General features: G+C 53.6%; 1 protein-coding gene across 1 annotated transcript in view; it reads left to right on the top strand.

Annotated features, from left to right (window-relative positions):
• Positions 1–204: 204 nt before the first annotated feature.
• Cip4 (formin-binding protein 1-like Cip4) overlaps positions 205–16,687 on the top strand; it is a 130,775-nt gene continuing 114,292 nt past the window's right edge. The window contains 1 exon segment of the mRNA XM_077671674.1: positions 205–846. Coding sequence (XP_077527800.1) covers positions 607–846 — 240 coding nt within the window. The 5' untranslated portion in view covers positions 205–606.

Below are 16,687 nucleotides of genomic sequence, written 5' to 3'. Positions count from 1 at the left end.
GCCCCGCCTGTCTGCCCGCCGCCGGCCGAGCTGGCTCTGGGCGCGCGTCTTGACAGCGTCTGCCGGGCCTCCACCTCCCGTTATGTGCGCGCCTTGTGTTAGCCCACTGGCGATCGCTCCTGACCACCACCGCTCTCCGGGAGCAGCAGTAACCCGGTGGGAGTGACCTTCAAACTAGCCCGCGCTACCGTAGCTCTTCTGCATAGCTCCTGCGTGTGAGCGGAACAAGAATTGTCGCAACTGATCCATGGAGGTTGGAGGAGGGTTCGCACGTGCCTGCCGGGACTACTTCAGGTGGGGGAATTGAGCGATACAGCGGTGACAGCGTTCCCAAGTGTCGCCACGAAAGCGAGAGACTCTGCCCTTTCGGCGTTCACCAGCTTGTGAAATTTCTGCGCTCGTCCCGTGCGCGTCGTCGGTGCACCTGGGCGGCCGCGTACTGCACGACGCCTAGCCAGCGCAGCGCGAAGCTCGCAGGAAGCGGCGTTTCTCCTTCGTCCCTCGCCGCCCGCATCCATAGTGGCTCCGCTATCCGCCGCCTCGTCCTTCTACACGCTCCGTTCCCGCCGGGGTCCCCTGCGAGGACTGTGCCGCGAGCGGTGTCCCATGTGCTCCTCGTGGAGCGCCGGAGCCGCCGAGCCCGCCCGGGCGAAGTGCCGCCTCGTGCTCAGCTACGTGGGCACGCTGCGGCGCCGACCGCGCGTCCCTTCGGCCTCGCCGCGCTACTGGGCCGATCAGCACGACGAGGACGGTCGCATCTACCGGCGCCCCTGGGGGAACGCCACCGCCAACGGCGGCACCGGCAACGGCCACCACCACCACCACCACCACCACCTCCACTGCCGAGTACGTCACGGCGTTTCTCTACTTTCTCGAGTTTAGATCATGTCCCCAAAAGCCAGTCTCCGCATTGCCCCATTTCTGCTTGGAACTTATTGAACTGGAGCTCATTGAACGGCACGAGTCTGTCGAGCTGTTTTTTTTTTCGTGGCGTTCGCCCTGTCCATGCATTTTTATGCATTTCCTACTTGTTCTGGAGCCTATCCAAACCGCATTCGAGCGCTCGTCGGAGTGGTGCACGCGCACGGTTGACCCGCGCGTTCACCACGCCAGCAATTTTGCTTTAACGTTGTAAGTTGTGTTGTGATTACAAGATTTGTAACGGGAGGGTAGTTGTGCGGTGTACAATGCCCTTCATATAATCCTCTACGTGCTCGCCTTTCCCGTGCAGCCCCGTTTTGTGAATGCGTAAAGAGTACTACTTACGTTCCATATCTTCTTTCCCCGCTTGCTTAGCCTAACGCATACTTACCGAGAGATTCCTGATCTGTTCACTGCATGGCCAGCAAGCGTTCCTTTCCGTTTGCGCGCAACTTTTAGTCCCCGGACGCACACTCGCGGTGCACTATAGCCTCGACTTACCTTGACTGCGACGCTGCGCTCCGTTACCCCGCCAGAGTTTCAATGGAAGACTCAGATCCGATTTTCTGCTCGAGCGTAAACGAAATCGGCGAGGCGGAAAAAACGATGCAGTACTAGAGAATCTCGTTACGCACTGCCTGGTGCCGATTAAAATAGTGTGGCCTTTGAACGGCGTAGGCAGTTTTCGTTATTTTTAGTGGAAGTCCTTGCTGCGACATTGTTAAGTGAGCTTAAGCCAGATTATATATAAAAAAAAAAGCCACGTTACTCCCAGTTTATCCTAACAGGAAGCTGAGTTACCACCCGCTCATGTGAATGAACCTTAGAAGTTGTAAGTGCGTCGATGTTCCGGTAAATGCAATGAAACGTCTAGTAGAATGCCCCTGGACGGCCAAGTGCCTTCTTGCAATTGAAATCGCAGCGTTCTCTTTGTTGTGCGTTCTACTAATCTGAAGGATTCGTTCGAGTGTGAAGCTCTTGCGGAACGAAAGAACCGCTGTTGGAGCTTTCGACCCGCCAGGGTTTTTCCAGCTCGTGATCCTTTCGTCGTCAAATCACGAGTAAAGGCGCTTACAGTGGTGTCCTCTTCATGTATTTATGTGTTTGCTTCAGTATTTGTGCGTATCTGTTATACAATAACGGTTTCCCCCATACGGTTGTTTGCAGCGGAAGCCAGAGAATCTTGTCATCGCCGTCACCCAGAATTTTCAATGTTCCTCTTTATGTCGGAAGACCCATACTTCGTCCTGTTTGGGGTAGACCGCGCGGGGGCCACCCTCTTGATCTGATTTTGATAAAGTGGGCGTGGTTCAGTACCTTATGGCCGACGTGTTGACACGTGCAGCTCTTCCTTTTGGCCAAACGCATCTGCGGACACGAGGAAGCCAGGCGTACATCGCGTGCCTGTGGTCGTTTTAGAATCCTCAATTATTGCGACGGAGCGGCTCGGCTTCCGCCATGGAACGTACTCTTTGAGCTGGGGGCACCGGAAGTATGCGTGTTTGGTCTCTCTGGCTGCTTTACTGAAATCCAGTTCGTGCGTATACGTCTGCCGGGATTTTTGTGCCTTCTACCATCGCCACAGAGTTTTCACTTCTGTCGCTACTCGCTGGTACCGCCACGCTGCAAAATGTGACCTTGTCCTTTGTCTCAGTACACCTGAATGACCAATCGCGGCGTCCGCGGGATGAAATTGTCATGCTTGCAGCGCGCGATGTCACAGCGCAGGCCACATTTTTCAGGTCAAATCTTCTGCTGCGTGTCGTCAGTGGCCTATTTTACCTCTTTGATCGCACTGATTGGCCTTCTGTGTGCATTGTGGGGAAACAGACTCTCGGTTTTAGAGTGCCAGTACTCGCGGCCAGCTGCTGGCGGGGCCGGACTCGCACCCGGGAGCAGAGAAACTGCTCTGCTTCTGCCGGAGGTGGCGTGCGCAGGAGTCGAAACGGTCCCTGTTAATTTTTACCCCGCGGCACTTGTGCGCTGCGGGGATCCCCATCCCACTACGTATGATTTCTCCACGAATATCGGGCCGTGGAACGGAGGCCGAAGGGACGACCGTTTACAGCTACCGGCACAGTTGTCGCGCTCTTGCGTCAATATGGCGGCCTGCCGATACACTTGAACACTTCATCTTCAACATGCCCGCCTTTCGGAGCGGCTCGCATTCAATACCAGCCCAGGACGAACTTGCGGTGAAAGCAAGAGCGCGAAGCTAGCTTTGTCGGCCGCAGCCACCTTAAAGCCTTAAAGTTGCTGCTGTATGTGTTGTTTAGAAAGTGCTTGAAGCGCAACCCGAAGTGCGTCTTTTACGCGTATCCGATGCGCACAACGTCCGATGATCGCGCTTCGGCTCAAGGCCTTTTCTAATCCACGAGGAAAGGAGACAAAGGCACGGCGCGGCTTTTCTCGTATGCGCCGCCGTCTGTGGCTGTGGGTCGCGCGCAGTCGTAATGATTCGCTCGCCTCACGGTGCGTATCGGACACAATGGCTTTTCCTTCGGGCCGGGTTCCTCGCGAACGCCCCGTTCCCATCATCACGTGCGGTGGAGTAATCGATTTCGTGTCTGCGTCGTGGAAGCTGCACTCGGCGTGCCGAGGTGCGTTTGGGTTAGTCGAGCACGGTGCCGCAACCTCGATGTCCGAACCGAGGTTGCGCCGTAAATGCGGCGCACTGCCCGGTGGCCTCGTCCAGCGTATACACGTTCGCAGCCGCGCGAACAATGTAGTTTGTTTTGTCTTCGTTCGAGTCGCATCGGTATGCGCCCAGCTTTTTCCGAAAGAAAAGGAAACTTCTTTTTACTCGTGGGCGGTAAAGTAATAGTCTCGCGTAAATTCGTTTTTTTTTTTTAGTGGAACGTCGCATTGTTCTAATACACATTTCAGAGCTGAGCTTGGTACGCGGGCTGTTCCTTCTGTATTTTTCACCCTTCCACCAGCCGAAGCTGCACACGGGTTGTAAGGCGCTGCAGCAGAGAGGAGGTTCAGCATATTAAGGTCTCCTGCATATCCTTATCGTACGTCGAAATATCAAACGCCTGTGCGTTTTCGTTCTTTCGCCGCCAGCAGAGCCATTCCACCCCCTTTGCGGGGAGTCGAACCGGCGACCTGGCGCGTAGTAGCACAACTGCTTAGCTAATGCACCACCGCGGAGAGTGGCGGATGCGAGGGAGACTGCATTTGGATTTGTGTTTTGGCCGCTGTCGTTGATACGATGTTAGTTAAACGACTGCGTTAATTTAAGTACCGTGACTGTTTTTTTGTCGCCGGAGGAGCAACTCAGTGTTGGAAATCCCGCCAGCCCACCCGTGGCTTCGCAGCGTGCAGCTCATTGCATACGAAACGCACGCTGTTATAATAGCGTTTAAAGGCAAATGGCAGTTCGCCCGTCTTGTCGTTGCCGTGACCCGCCGCTGCATGCAGCCCCGTTCGAGTTGTGCAACATAAACTGGATGGCCATTGGCATGCACGCGTTACTCGTTTTCGCTCCTAACATTGGTCGAGACAAAGAAGCGTCGTGAGGTGCGGCGAGCCCTTGCGGCGCTTTCCAATAAAACACCTGCCCGGTGGTGCCGAATTCGCTCGCGCCCTGTAGTTCCCTCCTGTCAAGTGCGCCTGGAAGGATCCATCCATACCGGCGATAACTTGCAATTAAACTCTGCGTAACGTTTCTTTTCCCGCCCGACCGTCATTTCCCCTACGAGCGGTGCGATTGAAGCGGCATTCAATTTTCGGACGAATTCGTACGGCGCGTGGCCAGCCTATGAGTGTGTGCACGAAGCATCAGCCAGTGGGCATTAATAATCCCGCGCGTGCAGGCCGCGCGGCCGGCCCTTGTCGCTGTTGGTGCTGCGGCCGCGTGTTTTTTTCCCGCTATCGGCGGCAGCATCATCGTGCACGCTCGCGGGCCAGCTGTTGCGCGACATCCCAATTGGGTGCCGGGAAGAGGGCCGGAGGAGAGTGGGAGCGAGGGAGAGGACGGACAAAGGCGGCGCAGTGGCGGAAAAAACAGCGCACGCGGTCAGCGTACGCGTGGGCCAGTCGGCGGCCGATCGAGGAAGTCTGCCGCCGCCGCGGCATTCCGATTGCGTGCGGCCCGTATGCGCAGAGTATTTGCCGGGGGGCTTCTTCTTCCCATCGGCTTCCTTTGGTGCACGGGCCGATCCTCTTCTCCGCCGCGATGCTAAAAACGGGGACGCGCAATCTGCTGCTGCCCGCGTCTTCTTCTGGGCGCCTATTTTTTTGCGTCACTCTGCCTCCCTACCAAAGGTCACAACAGTCTCTCGCCGCCGACTTCATTCAGACGGGATAGACGCTCGGCAGAGGCGGCGTGGAGACCTCGGAGCCGTTGGGATACTACGTGGTCGGCCTGTGAGGCTCGTCGTGGAAGCAGCTTGCCGTTTTAGGGCGGCTTTGGGCTCGTCGGGTGATATTGCAGTGGATGAAACCAAGGCGCTGCTAAGTGTGGAATGCTGTGGTCCGTCCTGAACTCCAGCCTGTATACGCGTCAAAGGAACACGGGGAGCAGTAGAATTCGATCCGCTTTTCAGACCAGGCGTACACTGAGTAGGCTCCTCGTGTGTGTCTGCGTTGTATTTCAGTGCTGGGGCGTTATTCTCGTGTTTTGTCCGTTTTGTGGCCGTTTCAAAAGTGTCCGTTTTGAGCAAGCCCTGATTGGCTAAAAGCGAACACCCGGATGTGACGCCATGCAAGCGCGGCGGAGCTATGAGCCGCGGCTTCTCGGAGCAGACCATTTTTCGTCTCCTTGTTGGTTCGCTGGCGGAACAATAAACACGTACAGTTTAAAATAGGCTTAGTCGTTTAAAATGTGTTTACAAGAACAGTTGCGCAAAAGTCAACCCAAAGCCCGCCTACAGCTGCAAGTAGTACGTCACAATAAAACGGACGCAAAACTGACGTTTTCAAGACGGACAAACACGAGAATACCGCCCCTGATGTACACTTCCCTCTCGTGCTTTTTTTTTTTTTTTTTTTGTACATTGGAGAAGTTACAGGAACCGGCCCGCAGGTTCCTGTAATACCTGCGGGCCGGTTCCTTGCCGAAAGATTGTTTTAAACAAAAATCAGATATGATCATTGTGAAAGGTGGCGGCCAAGATATGTGGAAATGGGCGCTTGTTACAATGAGATCGCAGGACCTCGGCTAAGGAGCTACCGCCCTTGCGAACTTGTTATTTTTCAGAACGTCGCCGTACTCCGCATGGCTTTGGAGTCGTCTTGACGGGCAAAAGCGAATGTCGTACAATTTGTCTTGATCAGCGTGAACTGGGAAGCCGCTTTCTGTAAACAGTACTGCTGCTGTAGACACCTATGTGTTATTTTGCAAAGAGGGCGTGGAGTTGGGGCGGAGTTACGTGACGAATCTAACCCAGAGCCGTGATTCGTGTCTACGATTCGCGCTCATCAGTGAACGAGAAATTCCTGCTTCAGTGGTCGCTGCTGCCACAGCAAGTCTGACCGCAGTGGCAGTTCCAGCGACTCTTGAAGCGCCCCCTGACGCGCACCCGCTTCTCTGCAGTACACGCGTGCACGGCTAGCTGTCACAGCAGAGAGCACGAAAACTTCCACCCGCCAGCACTGGCCCGTTTCTCAGCAGTAACCGGTTTTATTTCGCCGCAAAACCTCGTATGTACCAAAAACAATTCACATAATTGGGCCGGCAACCAGCGAAACGAGTGTCTCCCTTGATCGAGAGCAGAGCGGAGATGTCCCGGTGCGGCACACGGCAGTCAACCGGCGCGACTGCGCGTGCGCAAAAAGGGCCGAAACCAGTTGTTCGCTGGACTCGCGCCTTGGTCCTTTGTTGTGTGCTGTGGTTCTTGTCTTTACTCTCAAGTACTCTCAACTATTCTGTCTACATTTTGCAGGCTGTACTATTTTGTTGTGCCCCATTTCTCGGGGATCCTGGTTGAAAGCATAGCGAAGGAAGCAGGCTCGGATTTCGAATGCGCAGCCGATTCCTTGATGCAACAAAACTACTTCCAATCCGATTGCAATGTCCCGGCCGAAGAGCCCCTCGAGGCAAAGTTGGCTGTGTGCTTTTGACAAATACGCGCCTGGCGCTCCGCATTTCCTTTGCCACCCCTCTATGGGTCAGGAAGCGTTGCGTAGCTTTTGACTCAACCAAGCCACGTCAGTAAACACCGGGAACGCTGTGTGTTCTGCCGCATCGCTGCGGCCAGTGGGCAGGCAAACCATATGGTGTGGGCCTGACAACATGATGTAATAAAGTGAATAGGAATTTAAAGCCTAAGTGAAGCCAACTAGGTAGGGCTGGGAGGCGGCCCTGTCCGGCCTGGAGTCTCAGCGGGCTCTGGGTCCAGCGGGCGCGGGCGGCCGCCTCGACCAATGGAATCCCGGTCTAAGGAACACCAGCCACGCTATAGAGAGGTTTAACAGCCTCTCCCTCCCTTTAAAAACCAAGTTTTTCCTCCTCCTTGAGACGCGACAGAGACGGCGCCGCAAACTCGTCTGGGGCCCGTGCTGCTGCATTGTACACGTAATCTGCCCCAAGCGTACAGTGTGCGTTCAGAGGCGTCCAGGCATAACTGCGGCTGGGCAGCTCGCTTTCGGCGTTCCTCCATCCTGCCTGCTCACTCCCGTCGCCGCCAGCTTTCCCGGTGACCCTTTTTTCCACTTTTTTGCCGCTTCGGCTGTCTCTCTGCACAACTGGCGTTTGTGGCCGCTTCCGTGACCGAGTGGCCAAGTGTCGTCCGGAAAAGTGCTGAGTGGCCCGCGCTGTCCGGTCAGATTGGTTTTGTTCTGCCGCCCGGTTTGTGCGCGCAGTCGGCCCGTCGCAGGATGAGCGGAACGCGGTTCGCTGCTCGTGGAATCAGCGTCCCGCTCAGTGCCCGCCTTGGAGAGACACCGGAGAAACGGCGCGCGCTTCGCGTACACCTGGAAAATCTCTTCGTGCTCAAGGGGACACGGCGTGGCGGCGCGTCGTCATCAGGCCGCCTCGGACGAATGGACCGGCGGACGTGATAATGGAGCGGCGTATCCGTTTCCCGATCCCTCGTGTCTCATTTCACGCCGGGCAGGCATTGTGCCGCGTCCGACTCCGTCCTTCCTCCCCGTTTCTCGGAGGGGGAGGAGGCGCGTCTTTTGTCGCTGACCCCCTTCCGGCCTTTGTCTTTGATCGCGCGGTTGTGGGAAAAAGAACGGCGGAGGAGAAGGAGGGGGCAGTGGAAGAAAAGCCCATCCGCTGTGCTGCAACGCGAGACACCAGAAACGAGCGGGTTTCGTTACCGTGGTCGGGATAGCCTCTGACACTAGGCATTTTTGTTTTTTGTTGTCTGCTTTGCGAGAAGTCGTGTTGTTTGTGGGCCTGCCTAACGTTGATCCTGCCTGTCTCTTTCTACCCTTACCGCAAAAACTGCCGTGCCGAGATGAGATGGTCAGAGGCATCGAAGAAGTCGTTATCACTGACAAACTAATATATATACCTATATAAACGTATGACATTCGTCTTCTTTCTTCAGGCTGATCGAATAATAACATCAACACAGATGACAGGAACAACAAAAAGCAAAATGTGTAATCAGTATCTTGATTTTATGAGCAGTCTCTATGCTCCCGTTGGTGCCGATCTTCGCCTGGTCTCGTAAGTTCCTTTCGACCCGCACAGAACATTCGGAACGCCCGCTGGCGCCCAACACTCGATCGCTCTACTCTTCGCTTAGTTCTTCTGGCGCCGCCCCGTCCACTCGAAATCTGGTTTCGGATGCACCGGCGCCTGTTAGGTTGTCCACCGTGGAGGAAAGATCGCGTTCCACAAACAAAGCACACGTGACGGCAAGCAACCGGAGACCGGTCGGCAGAATGCTCGTCCAGCGCTAAACCCAAGGCACCGAATTCGACAAATGAAAGCACTACCGTCTGAGTAGGAAGGGGGAGGGGGGGGGGGGGGTGCGTGCGTGCGTGCGTGCGCACACACGTCGCCTATAAGTCACGACTTCGTGTAGCCCCAAAAAACCGGACAAGGACGGAAGGAGACGACGGGCACAAGCACTAACTTCCAACTGAGCTTTATTGAAAAATGCGCCAATTTAAACAAGGAAGCGGGCCGTTATTGTACACAACAAGAAAGAGCAGAAGCAAGGTATCATGAAATTTGCACACAAAAATAATCGCACAGCGATGTGACCTCGAAAAAAGGCAGCACGAGGCATTGGCTAAAGTGGAACCCACCCTGCGTTTACATCCAATCTCCTTATCAGACAAGGCTACTCTGTTCTTGTTTCTGTTCTTGCTGCAGACCTTGCTTCTGGTCCTTTGTTTGCATGTGTACGATAATGTCCCGCTTCCGTGTTTAAATTCACGCATTTTTCAATAAAGCTCAGTTGGCAGTTAGCGTTTGTGCCCATCGCCTCCTTCTGTCCTTGTCCGGTTTTTGGATTACCGTTACCAACTAGCCCGAAGCCAAACTCTGCAAAGCCTATATATAATTAGTTCGCTTCCGTCCGAGGGTGACCGCAGTGCTTCGCAAAGGCCTGTTCTTACCGAACAAAGTTCCCATTTGGCGCTATTCCAAGGGTAGCCCCCCTTTTCCGGTTCCTTTCCACTCGCTGTCGTCAGCTGGCGAGTGTTATTTTGTGGACGTCAGAGAGAAACAGTGTTTCTGATTCACCTGCTGTCTACAGGGTTTATTTCGCCGCAGTGTGGAGGGGAAAGAAGCCGTTGTTTCTCTTTTGTCTTCCAACTGCTCAGTGAAGGGTTTGACGAGCACATTTGCGCGTTTTGGCTTGTCTACTGCTTCCCTTGGAACTTTCTCTTTTCCCCCAATTGCTGTGCTAAGCCTCCTGCTAGGCGCAGTAGCCGCGGCGTCTTCGGGTTCTCCTGCAGGTGTCCGCACATATATTTCTCGGAACACGAAAAAGTGAACGCGAATGTGGCGACAAGGGTGCTTCTGGCCGAACTAGTGCTGATTTTTAAGGGCGGCCCGTAGAAGTACTTGTTTCCCGCGCGCATCCCGTGAATGCACCTGTTATTCACAGGGCAGCCTGTCTTCTCGCCCCGCGTGGTGTAGTCACGACTCGCAAGGCTTGGCGGTGTGGTGCGATGGAATATAAGGGAAACACTTTTTTTTTTTTTTTCTCATGGCGGTGTCGATAGCGGTATCGTCACTGTGAATGGGTTTTAATCAACCGTCGTTGTTTTTACGCGGTTGCTTAGTAACTTATCTTTACTTATATCGGCTAAATTTTCGCACACACAGTGTGGAGAAACACGCGTACAAAAGCTATATTTGTTGTTCCCTTAGAGCCGTTTTTACAAGAGCGTTTCGTTTGTGCACGGAGCGGCAACGGAAGCGCAGCAGTCGGCCCCGTCGCGCCGTCCTGGTGCCTGGAACCGTGTGGCGGCTCGAAGCTTGGCCGATGGCCGCGGAAGATGTGGGCGCCAGATTAGGCACGGCGTTGTTACCGCACGGCGGAGTAGAAGCCGAGATGAGCGCCGTTCCTTGTGTGTCCGTGACCAGCGTCGTCGTGCGTTCGGTTTCAACGCGCCTCACAGTAGTAGCCGCAACAATGGAACGATCTTCTCAGATGACAATCGCGCCTCTCGCCGCGCCATCTGTGTGGCTTCCGCGTCCTAGGACAAACCTCTGAGGGCTCGGTCATTGCGCCTTCTGGGATGGCCGACGCGAGCTGGTCGCGGAGCTGTTACTCGGGCGGCACAAAAATGCGCCGTAGATATATAACCGGTGTCCCACAACCGGCTGGGAAAGGCGTTCGACCGTGACCGAGAACCGTTAACCGCGCTATCTGATCGGAGCCCTCGTCTCTCTGTGTGCGCGCATCATTAGTCTGCTGTTGGCGCGGTGGCCGCCGCCTTCAGAGGCGCCTGCGTCGTGGTGGTGCGGCCGCAAATAAGCGCGGTGTCCGCTAGTCAACGTGATCGCTTTGCAAGAACGCTTGTGGCGAGTCTGTAACCAGGTGAAATTCCTCGTCTTCATTTTGCCACCGTTTTGTCCAAAGGCTTTCGCGCTGCACAAAGATGCTTTGAAGGATGCAAAATGGCCATCGATGGCCACAAAAAGCTTCGAGGAGAGCAGGTTCCTATACTGGAGGAGTTAGAAGGTACCTTTTATGTTAATGTACGCCATATCGCACGCGAGCGAGCTCTTCACATGTACATGTAGAGTAGGATGAGTCCCAAATGAACGACGTCGCAGGACCCGTGAGCGTAAACTTGACTAGCACGGCACTTGAGGATAGCTGGTGCACCCCGGCCTTAGTGAACTCTGTTTCTGGGGGCGTGAAAGGAAGGGGACTGGGTTTACGTCCTTCAAAGGACTCTGGTAGTACGAAACAAAATAGAGCAATAAAAAAATTCGTCGGGTGACGTAAGTCTGCGTACGTATCGTTTTCAAAGCACGTGAGGAGACTTAAGTGCCCCGAGGACTTTTTTCTGTTCATCAGTGCAGGCTACCCGTGGAGCACTGGTATATATACAACACTGTTTTAATAGCGAGTTCTAGCCGACTGCTTTTTCACGGTCCGCTCCGCTCCGATAGCAAACGGGAGCGCCATTGCGCATGCGTGGCGCGCTCGGCCGGATACGGCGGTTGCGCTGAGCGGGCCGCCGCGGTACCGGAGCGGACCATCGAAAATGGTCAGCTAAAATTCTACGTGAAGTGAGTGTATCGCGCTTGCAGCGTTTCTTGAAGATGTTATTTCTCTGTTAGTGATAAACACGAAGACATAGTGAAGTCCTGTTTTGTCGTTAAATGGGTTATGCGCAGCCGAATCTACTCCAAGTCATTCAACGTATACGAGTATGTCCGTGCAGAATGTTTGTTGAAGCGGTGGATTCAGGTAGCTTTCGTCCGCAGCTCGTGTCGATTTCTGCTCTTCACGAAGATTGAGACCCCTGGTTCTACCGTCTTCCAAGTCTAGCCTCTCGTTTGCAATAGTGATGCGATACGTATTTCAAGCACCAACTGGCTTTCCCGTATTTCGGGATGAGGGGGTGGGGGGCAAACACCTGCTTGGCATACCGTTAGTTAATTTAAGAGGGTCCGACGAGCTCGGAACCCCATATGTTCTTCCCATTCTGCCTCGCGATTACGGCCGTGGCGTCAGAATGGGCAGAATATACGCGTGTGTACGAGATTTGAGCGCTCGGTAAAGTGGTCAAAATTAATCCGGAGCCTCATAGCTCGTGTGTAGCTTCGGCGCGTCGAACCCCCAGAATTTGAATTTTACGCTCTGTCTCGCAAGCTGTCCGACCATACGTGCGGCCGAGAATGTAAATTTGCTTCCTTGCATGCCCACCTCCTTCCCGCTTAGGGATTTTTTTTTTTTGCTTTATATGCACCCGTACCTGACCAGCCTAATTTTTCTCTTTACACAGTGCGTTTTGGTCGGTGCACTTAAAATTGCAAGGAAGAGGCTGAGGGAACTCGTCGCGTACGCCTCGCTGCTTCGTAATGTTGTCACGCAAGGCAAGCTCCGTTGCGTGACCTCGCTGAGGTCGCGTGCGAGGCAGCGTATATCTCACGTGCCATCGCCGTTCTATTTTTTCTCTTGTTCCTTGAGCGTCATTCTACAGGCGCTGTCCGCTTGTCACGTTGTTGCGTAACGATTTAAGGCTACGTCGGCAGCCAAGTCCCGCGCGGCATGCCAGGAATTGTCTTTGGCGTAGACGGGTAAGTAGGGCCGGATTTATTTGCCGCGAGCCCAAAATTGGTTGATATGAATGTGAATTTCTTAAAGTGGGCTTACCAGATTTGGTGCAGATGTTGGTTTCACTGGAGTTCTGTGTTTACAATTGTGACGAACATGACACGTTGCCAATTTTATTGTAATAAGCAAGGCGGATTTGCGGTTAATAAGCAGAACTCTAACTGTAACTATGTTGAGTGCACCAAGCGTAACTTTCTTCGATGTTACCAATACTAAGTCCTATTTTCGTGCGCACACGCTGTGTCCACTCAGCATCGCTCGCATTCAGGCATACCCTGCTCGTGCACGAGTGTTTATTGTCATCGTTAGTGTTCGGCGCGAATGTTCACCCTGAGCTGCCCCCATCAGCATAACGGGATATTTCGCTTTATATATTTCAATGGCGCCCCCCCCCCCTCCCGACCCTCCCCCATTCATTTTCCTACTTCGTGACCTTATCTGTTACGTAATGCGTGTCGTTTCCCTCGTTTTATTTTGAAAGTTTCGACGTCTTTGCAAGTCGAGGCTGCGATAGCATCTCAGTAAGAACCGATGTCTGTGTTTATCCATGGCGGTGGCCGCAGAAGGTACACCCAAAAGACAGTTCGCATATTTCCAGATTTGTGTGCTGAGACGCCTCTGTAGTGGCGGTCCGTACATGTGACCTGCTTCGTGCTCTGCGTTCGTCGAACGTGCGCGCTATTCGAGGAGCATCCCTCGTTACTTGCTTCCTCTAGAGACGCAACCTTCGCCTGTGGGAAAGAAGGGGCGTTAAGCATGGCGAGGAACATCCCAGATGTACGTCTGATGTTTTTCTCATTCTGGGAGTTCTCTGTAAAGTTGTTCTAAAGCAAGAAGTGGGTTTAGCTCCCGTCCAGTTGGTTTACCTTGGGTTCCTCTTTGGAAATCATGGGTTCACCAACCGTGTCCGGGTTGGTCGCGCAGTTGGAGATTGAAACATCTATAGACCTACGCAGGGAGATCGGTGCGGAGCGCCTTACTGGTACGCTGAGAACGCGACTCTTACCAGGAATGCTGGTCGCTGTAGCTCTCCCCTAAGTACATTTTGAAGAATCCAACCGTATTACGGAAAGAAAAAAAAAATAGTTGCGTGCTGAGTGGGATTGTGCATGTTTTGGTGGGCGGACACGAAATGCGGAGCTAATGAAATGCGCGTGACCTTGCGGTGGAAGAGCATGGGGGCACGTCGGCCTTATCGTCGTCGCTGGCCGTCGCGATCGCCTCGGCGCGCGAGTGAGTGAACAGATTTTATTTGCCCAGTTTAGCTGGGGGTTGTGGTCCCCCGCGTTGCTTAGACGGCGGTCAGGTATCCGAGGGTTCTTCCCGGCGGCGCCTGAAGCGAAACTGGGCTAGCGGGGCCGTGGTGCCGTTGCCGTCTTTGCAGGGTTCTTGTTTAACCCTTGCAGTTCGGCGGAGTCTTATGCCACTTTGACCAAGGCAAGCTGGTCGTTCTTCTAACTCTCATGGAGCGCGGTCCCCCATTCTAGATCATCCTTAATCAATAAAGTGCTCGTTGGTGCATCTCTGCAACGCCACAAAATGTGTGCTAGTGTGGCCCATTCTTTACACGAGGAGAATGTAGGTAAGTATAGGTCAGGGTAAATCTTGTTAAATAGTACAGGGTTGGGGAAGTAGTTAGTCTGTAGCTCCGTTAATGTTCTTGCTTGGGTGCGGTTGAGAGACCGGTGGGGATCCGGATACGTCTTCCTTCCGTCTTTCTCGGTAGTACGAGAGGATTTCGCTGTAACTGAGGGGCTGTTCGGGTTGGGAGGGCGGTGTTTCGGCTTGGGAGCTGTCCTGGTGTGCGTATTCGCAAGCCAGCTCGTGGGCTTCCTCATTTCCTTCCTGTCCGGAGTGTGCTGGGGCCCAGATCAAAGAGACCTCTGGATTGTTGGGGCTCCGGAGCGTGGGGTTGAAAGTTTTAGTGTCGGGGGATACTCTGCTTCGGATGTAGTTTCTAATGCCCGCTTGTGGGTCAGAGACGACCGTTCGCGATGTTTTTATGCTGGACACGGCGAGGGCGATGGCTGCCTCTTCCGCTTCTATCGTATTTTGAGGGATTATTGTGGCAGCGGTTTGCTGGTCGCCCGGGTAGTGTGTTGCTACTATGCACGTCGCTTGCCGGGCTCCGTAGGGGGCTGTATCTGTGTACCAGACATTCTGCCTGCCTCTGATTCGTTTCGCTAGGTCTTTGATCCAGGCTTTCCTTCTCCCTTCGTTTTGCGTGGGGTGCACGTTTTTTGGGCGTGCGTATTGTTTGGGGCAATTCGACTTGCTGCCGTGACTTCGTGCCCCGTTAGGGCGCAGCTATGGTGACGACGCGCTTGCTGAAAGAGGGGAGCGCGGGGGAGGTGCGCTAAACTCAGTTCGGGACAAAGCCCTTCAAATAATGCCAGTCAAAAGTATTCGTGCCCTTCTATACTTTGCCCTCTCCCTGTTCTGTGCTAACTACGCTAAGCTGTGCGCTGCAAAGCAGTTTGTACATTTTCTGTGCTCTCATTGACTCCCGATTTCTTTTTTTTTTTTTTTACCGAGGAGAAGCTGTTGAGGATAAATGCCAACCGAAGGCTCAGGTTCTTATCTAGTCGAAACCTTTTTTTTTTTTTTTTTTTGCGCTTGATTGGAGAAAATGTTTGTATTGGGGGTCACGTCACGAGCGCTAATGCTGTGCCCCACAAGGTTACGGCCTACGTTCGCATGGCAACAGTGTAGCCTTTTCCTCAAATGATCCGCTCGTTCCCCGTCACGTTCGAATTCTACCCGCATGGCGCGAATTTCGAAAACCCGGATGAGCCGGCGCACCGGCGTAGTTCGCATCGGCATGAACCGCAATCACGATCAGCCGTCGAGCGTGATGCGTGATCGAAAACGCGCTACACGTTTTGTGCTGCGCGTTGAACGGCGGGGATCGTGCGAACCGCACGGTATGATGGAAATACGCGGCGTGCTTGCTCAAAGGGGGTCATGGCAACGCAGCTCCGGAGGGTGTGCAGTAGGCGCAAGCGGCGCACTATAGCAGCCGACCCGTGTTCTTGAACTCATCGTCAGCACTCTGTGTCCTTTGCCAGATTAGGGCCTTCCCCTAGACTTCCAACCGCTTCCCGATTCCGCATAGTGTCTGGCTTAGCATATCCTGCGTCACCAGAGAGTCCATTCCCGAATGTCCGCAATCTATCCTTCTGTCTTCCCTCCCTTTCTCGTCTCGTCACGGTGGCTGTTCTGTTATATTGGCAACCTTTCTCATTGCAGGTGTCACCTGCACGAAATTGTTCCTGTTTCTCGTGTAGTCCAGCTCAACCTTCCGTACTGCAGGTGTCGTGTACACGGAATTGTCCTTTAATCCAGGCTTCTCGCTCTCTATCCGAAAACGTTACTCCTATAATCTTTCTTTCGTTGGATCGCTGGGCTGACGGGAGTTTTTACCCCGTAAGTTGACACCGGAGGTACGCGCGTGAGTGCGTGAGAGAGGGAGAGAGGAAGGGTTGACGGGTGGGTGGGTGAACGTGTTTTTTTAGTCGCAAGAAGGTTTTTTTTTTTTTTGAAGGCTCCCATTTTTAGTCAGCACTATTTTAGTTCTGCGATTAGCTTAACGAGCATGACACCACTAAAAATTTGGTTATGTGCTCAATTGGCTGGACAATTGACCTGAGGGTTCTAATTAACTTTCTACTTATTGAGCTCAGTCTCCAAACTGACCCACCGCCCGTGAAAAAAGCTGAAAATAAAATCGCTTAGGGTGCGCTGACAGCGCCGGTACGCATCGCGAAAGGCGGAGACGCCGACGTCACTGTCGCTGATTTCTGCAAGCACTTTCGCTTCCGTAGAAGGTGCGGACAACGCCCAAAACAAAACAAAAAAATTGTTTCAATCACTTCACTGTGCCCTTGGTGTGTTGTGAGGGTGGGCTTCAACTCGGTAAGTGCGATAAAGTTAGTGATTAGAAAATTAATTGCGATATCTCCGTAAATTATCTCCGGCTTTAAAAAGGTAAACGCGTCACTATTGGCCACTGTTTTTCTATTATAAGCTAACGGCAGAATTAAGGGGCAATGCCTCGT

This window comes from Haemaphysalis longicornis, unplaced genomic scaffold, assembly GCF_048455015.1.
Source record: "Haemaphysalis longicornis isolate Haplotype H1 unplaced genomic scaffold, Haemaphysalis longicornis Haplotype H1 scaffold_1, whole genome shotgun sequence".
Taxonomy (NCBI): domain Eukaryota; kingdom Metazoa; phylum Arthropoda; class Arachnida; order Ixodida; family Ixodidae; genus Haemaphysalis; species Haemaphysalis longicornis.
This window is presented reverse-complemented; position numbering and strand designations above follow the sequence as displayed.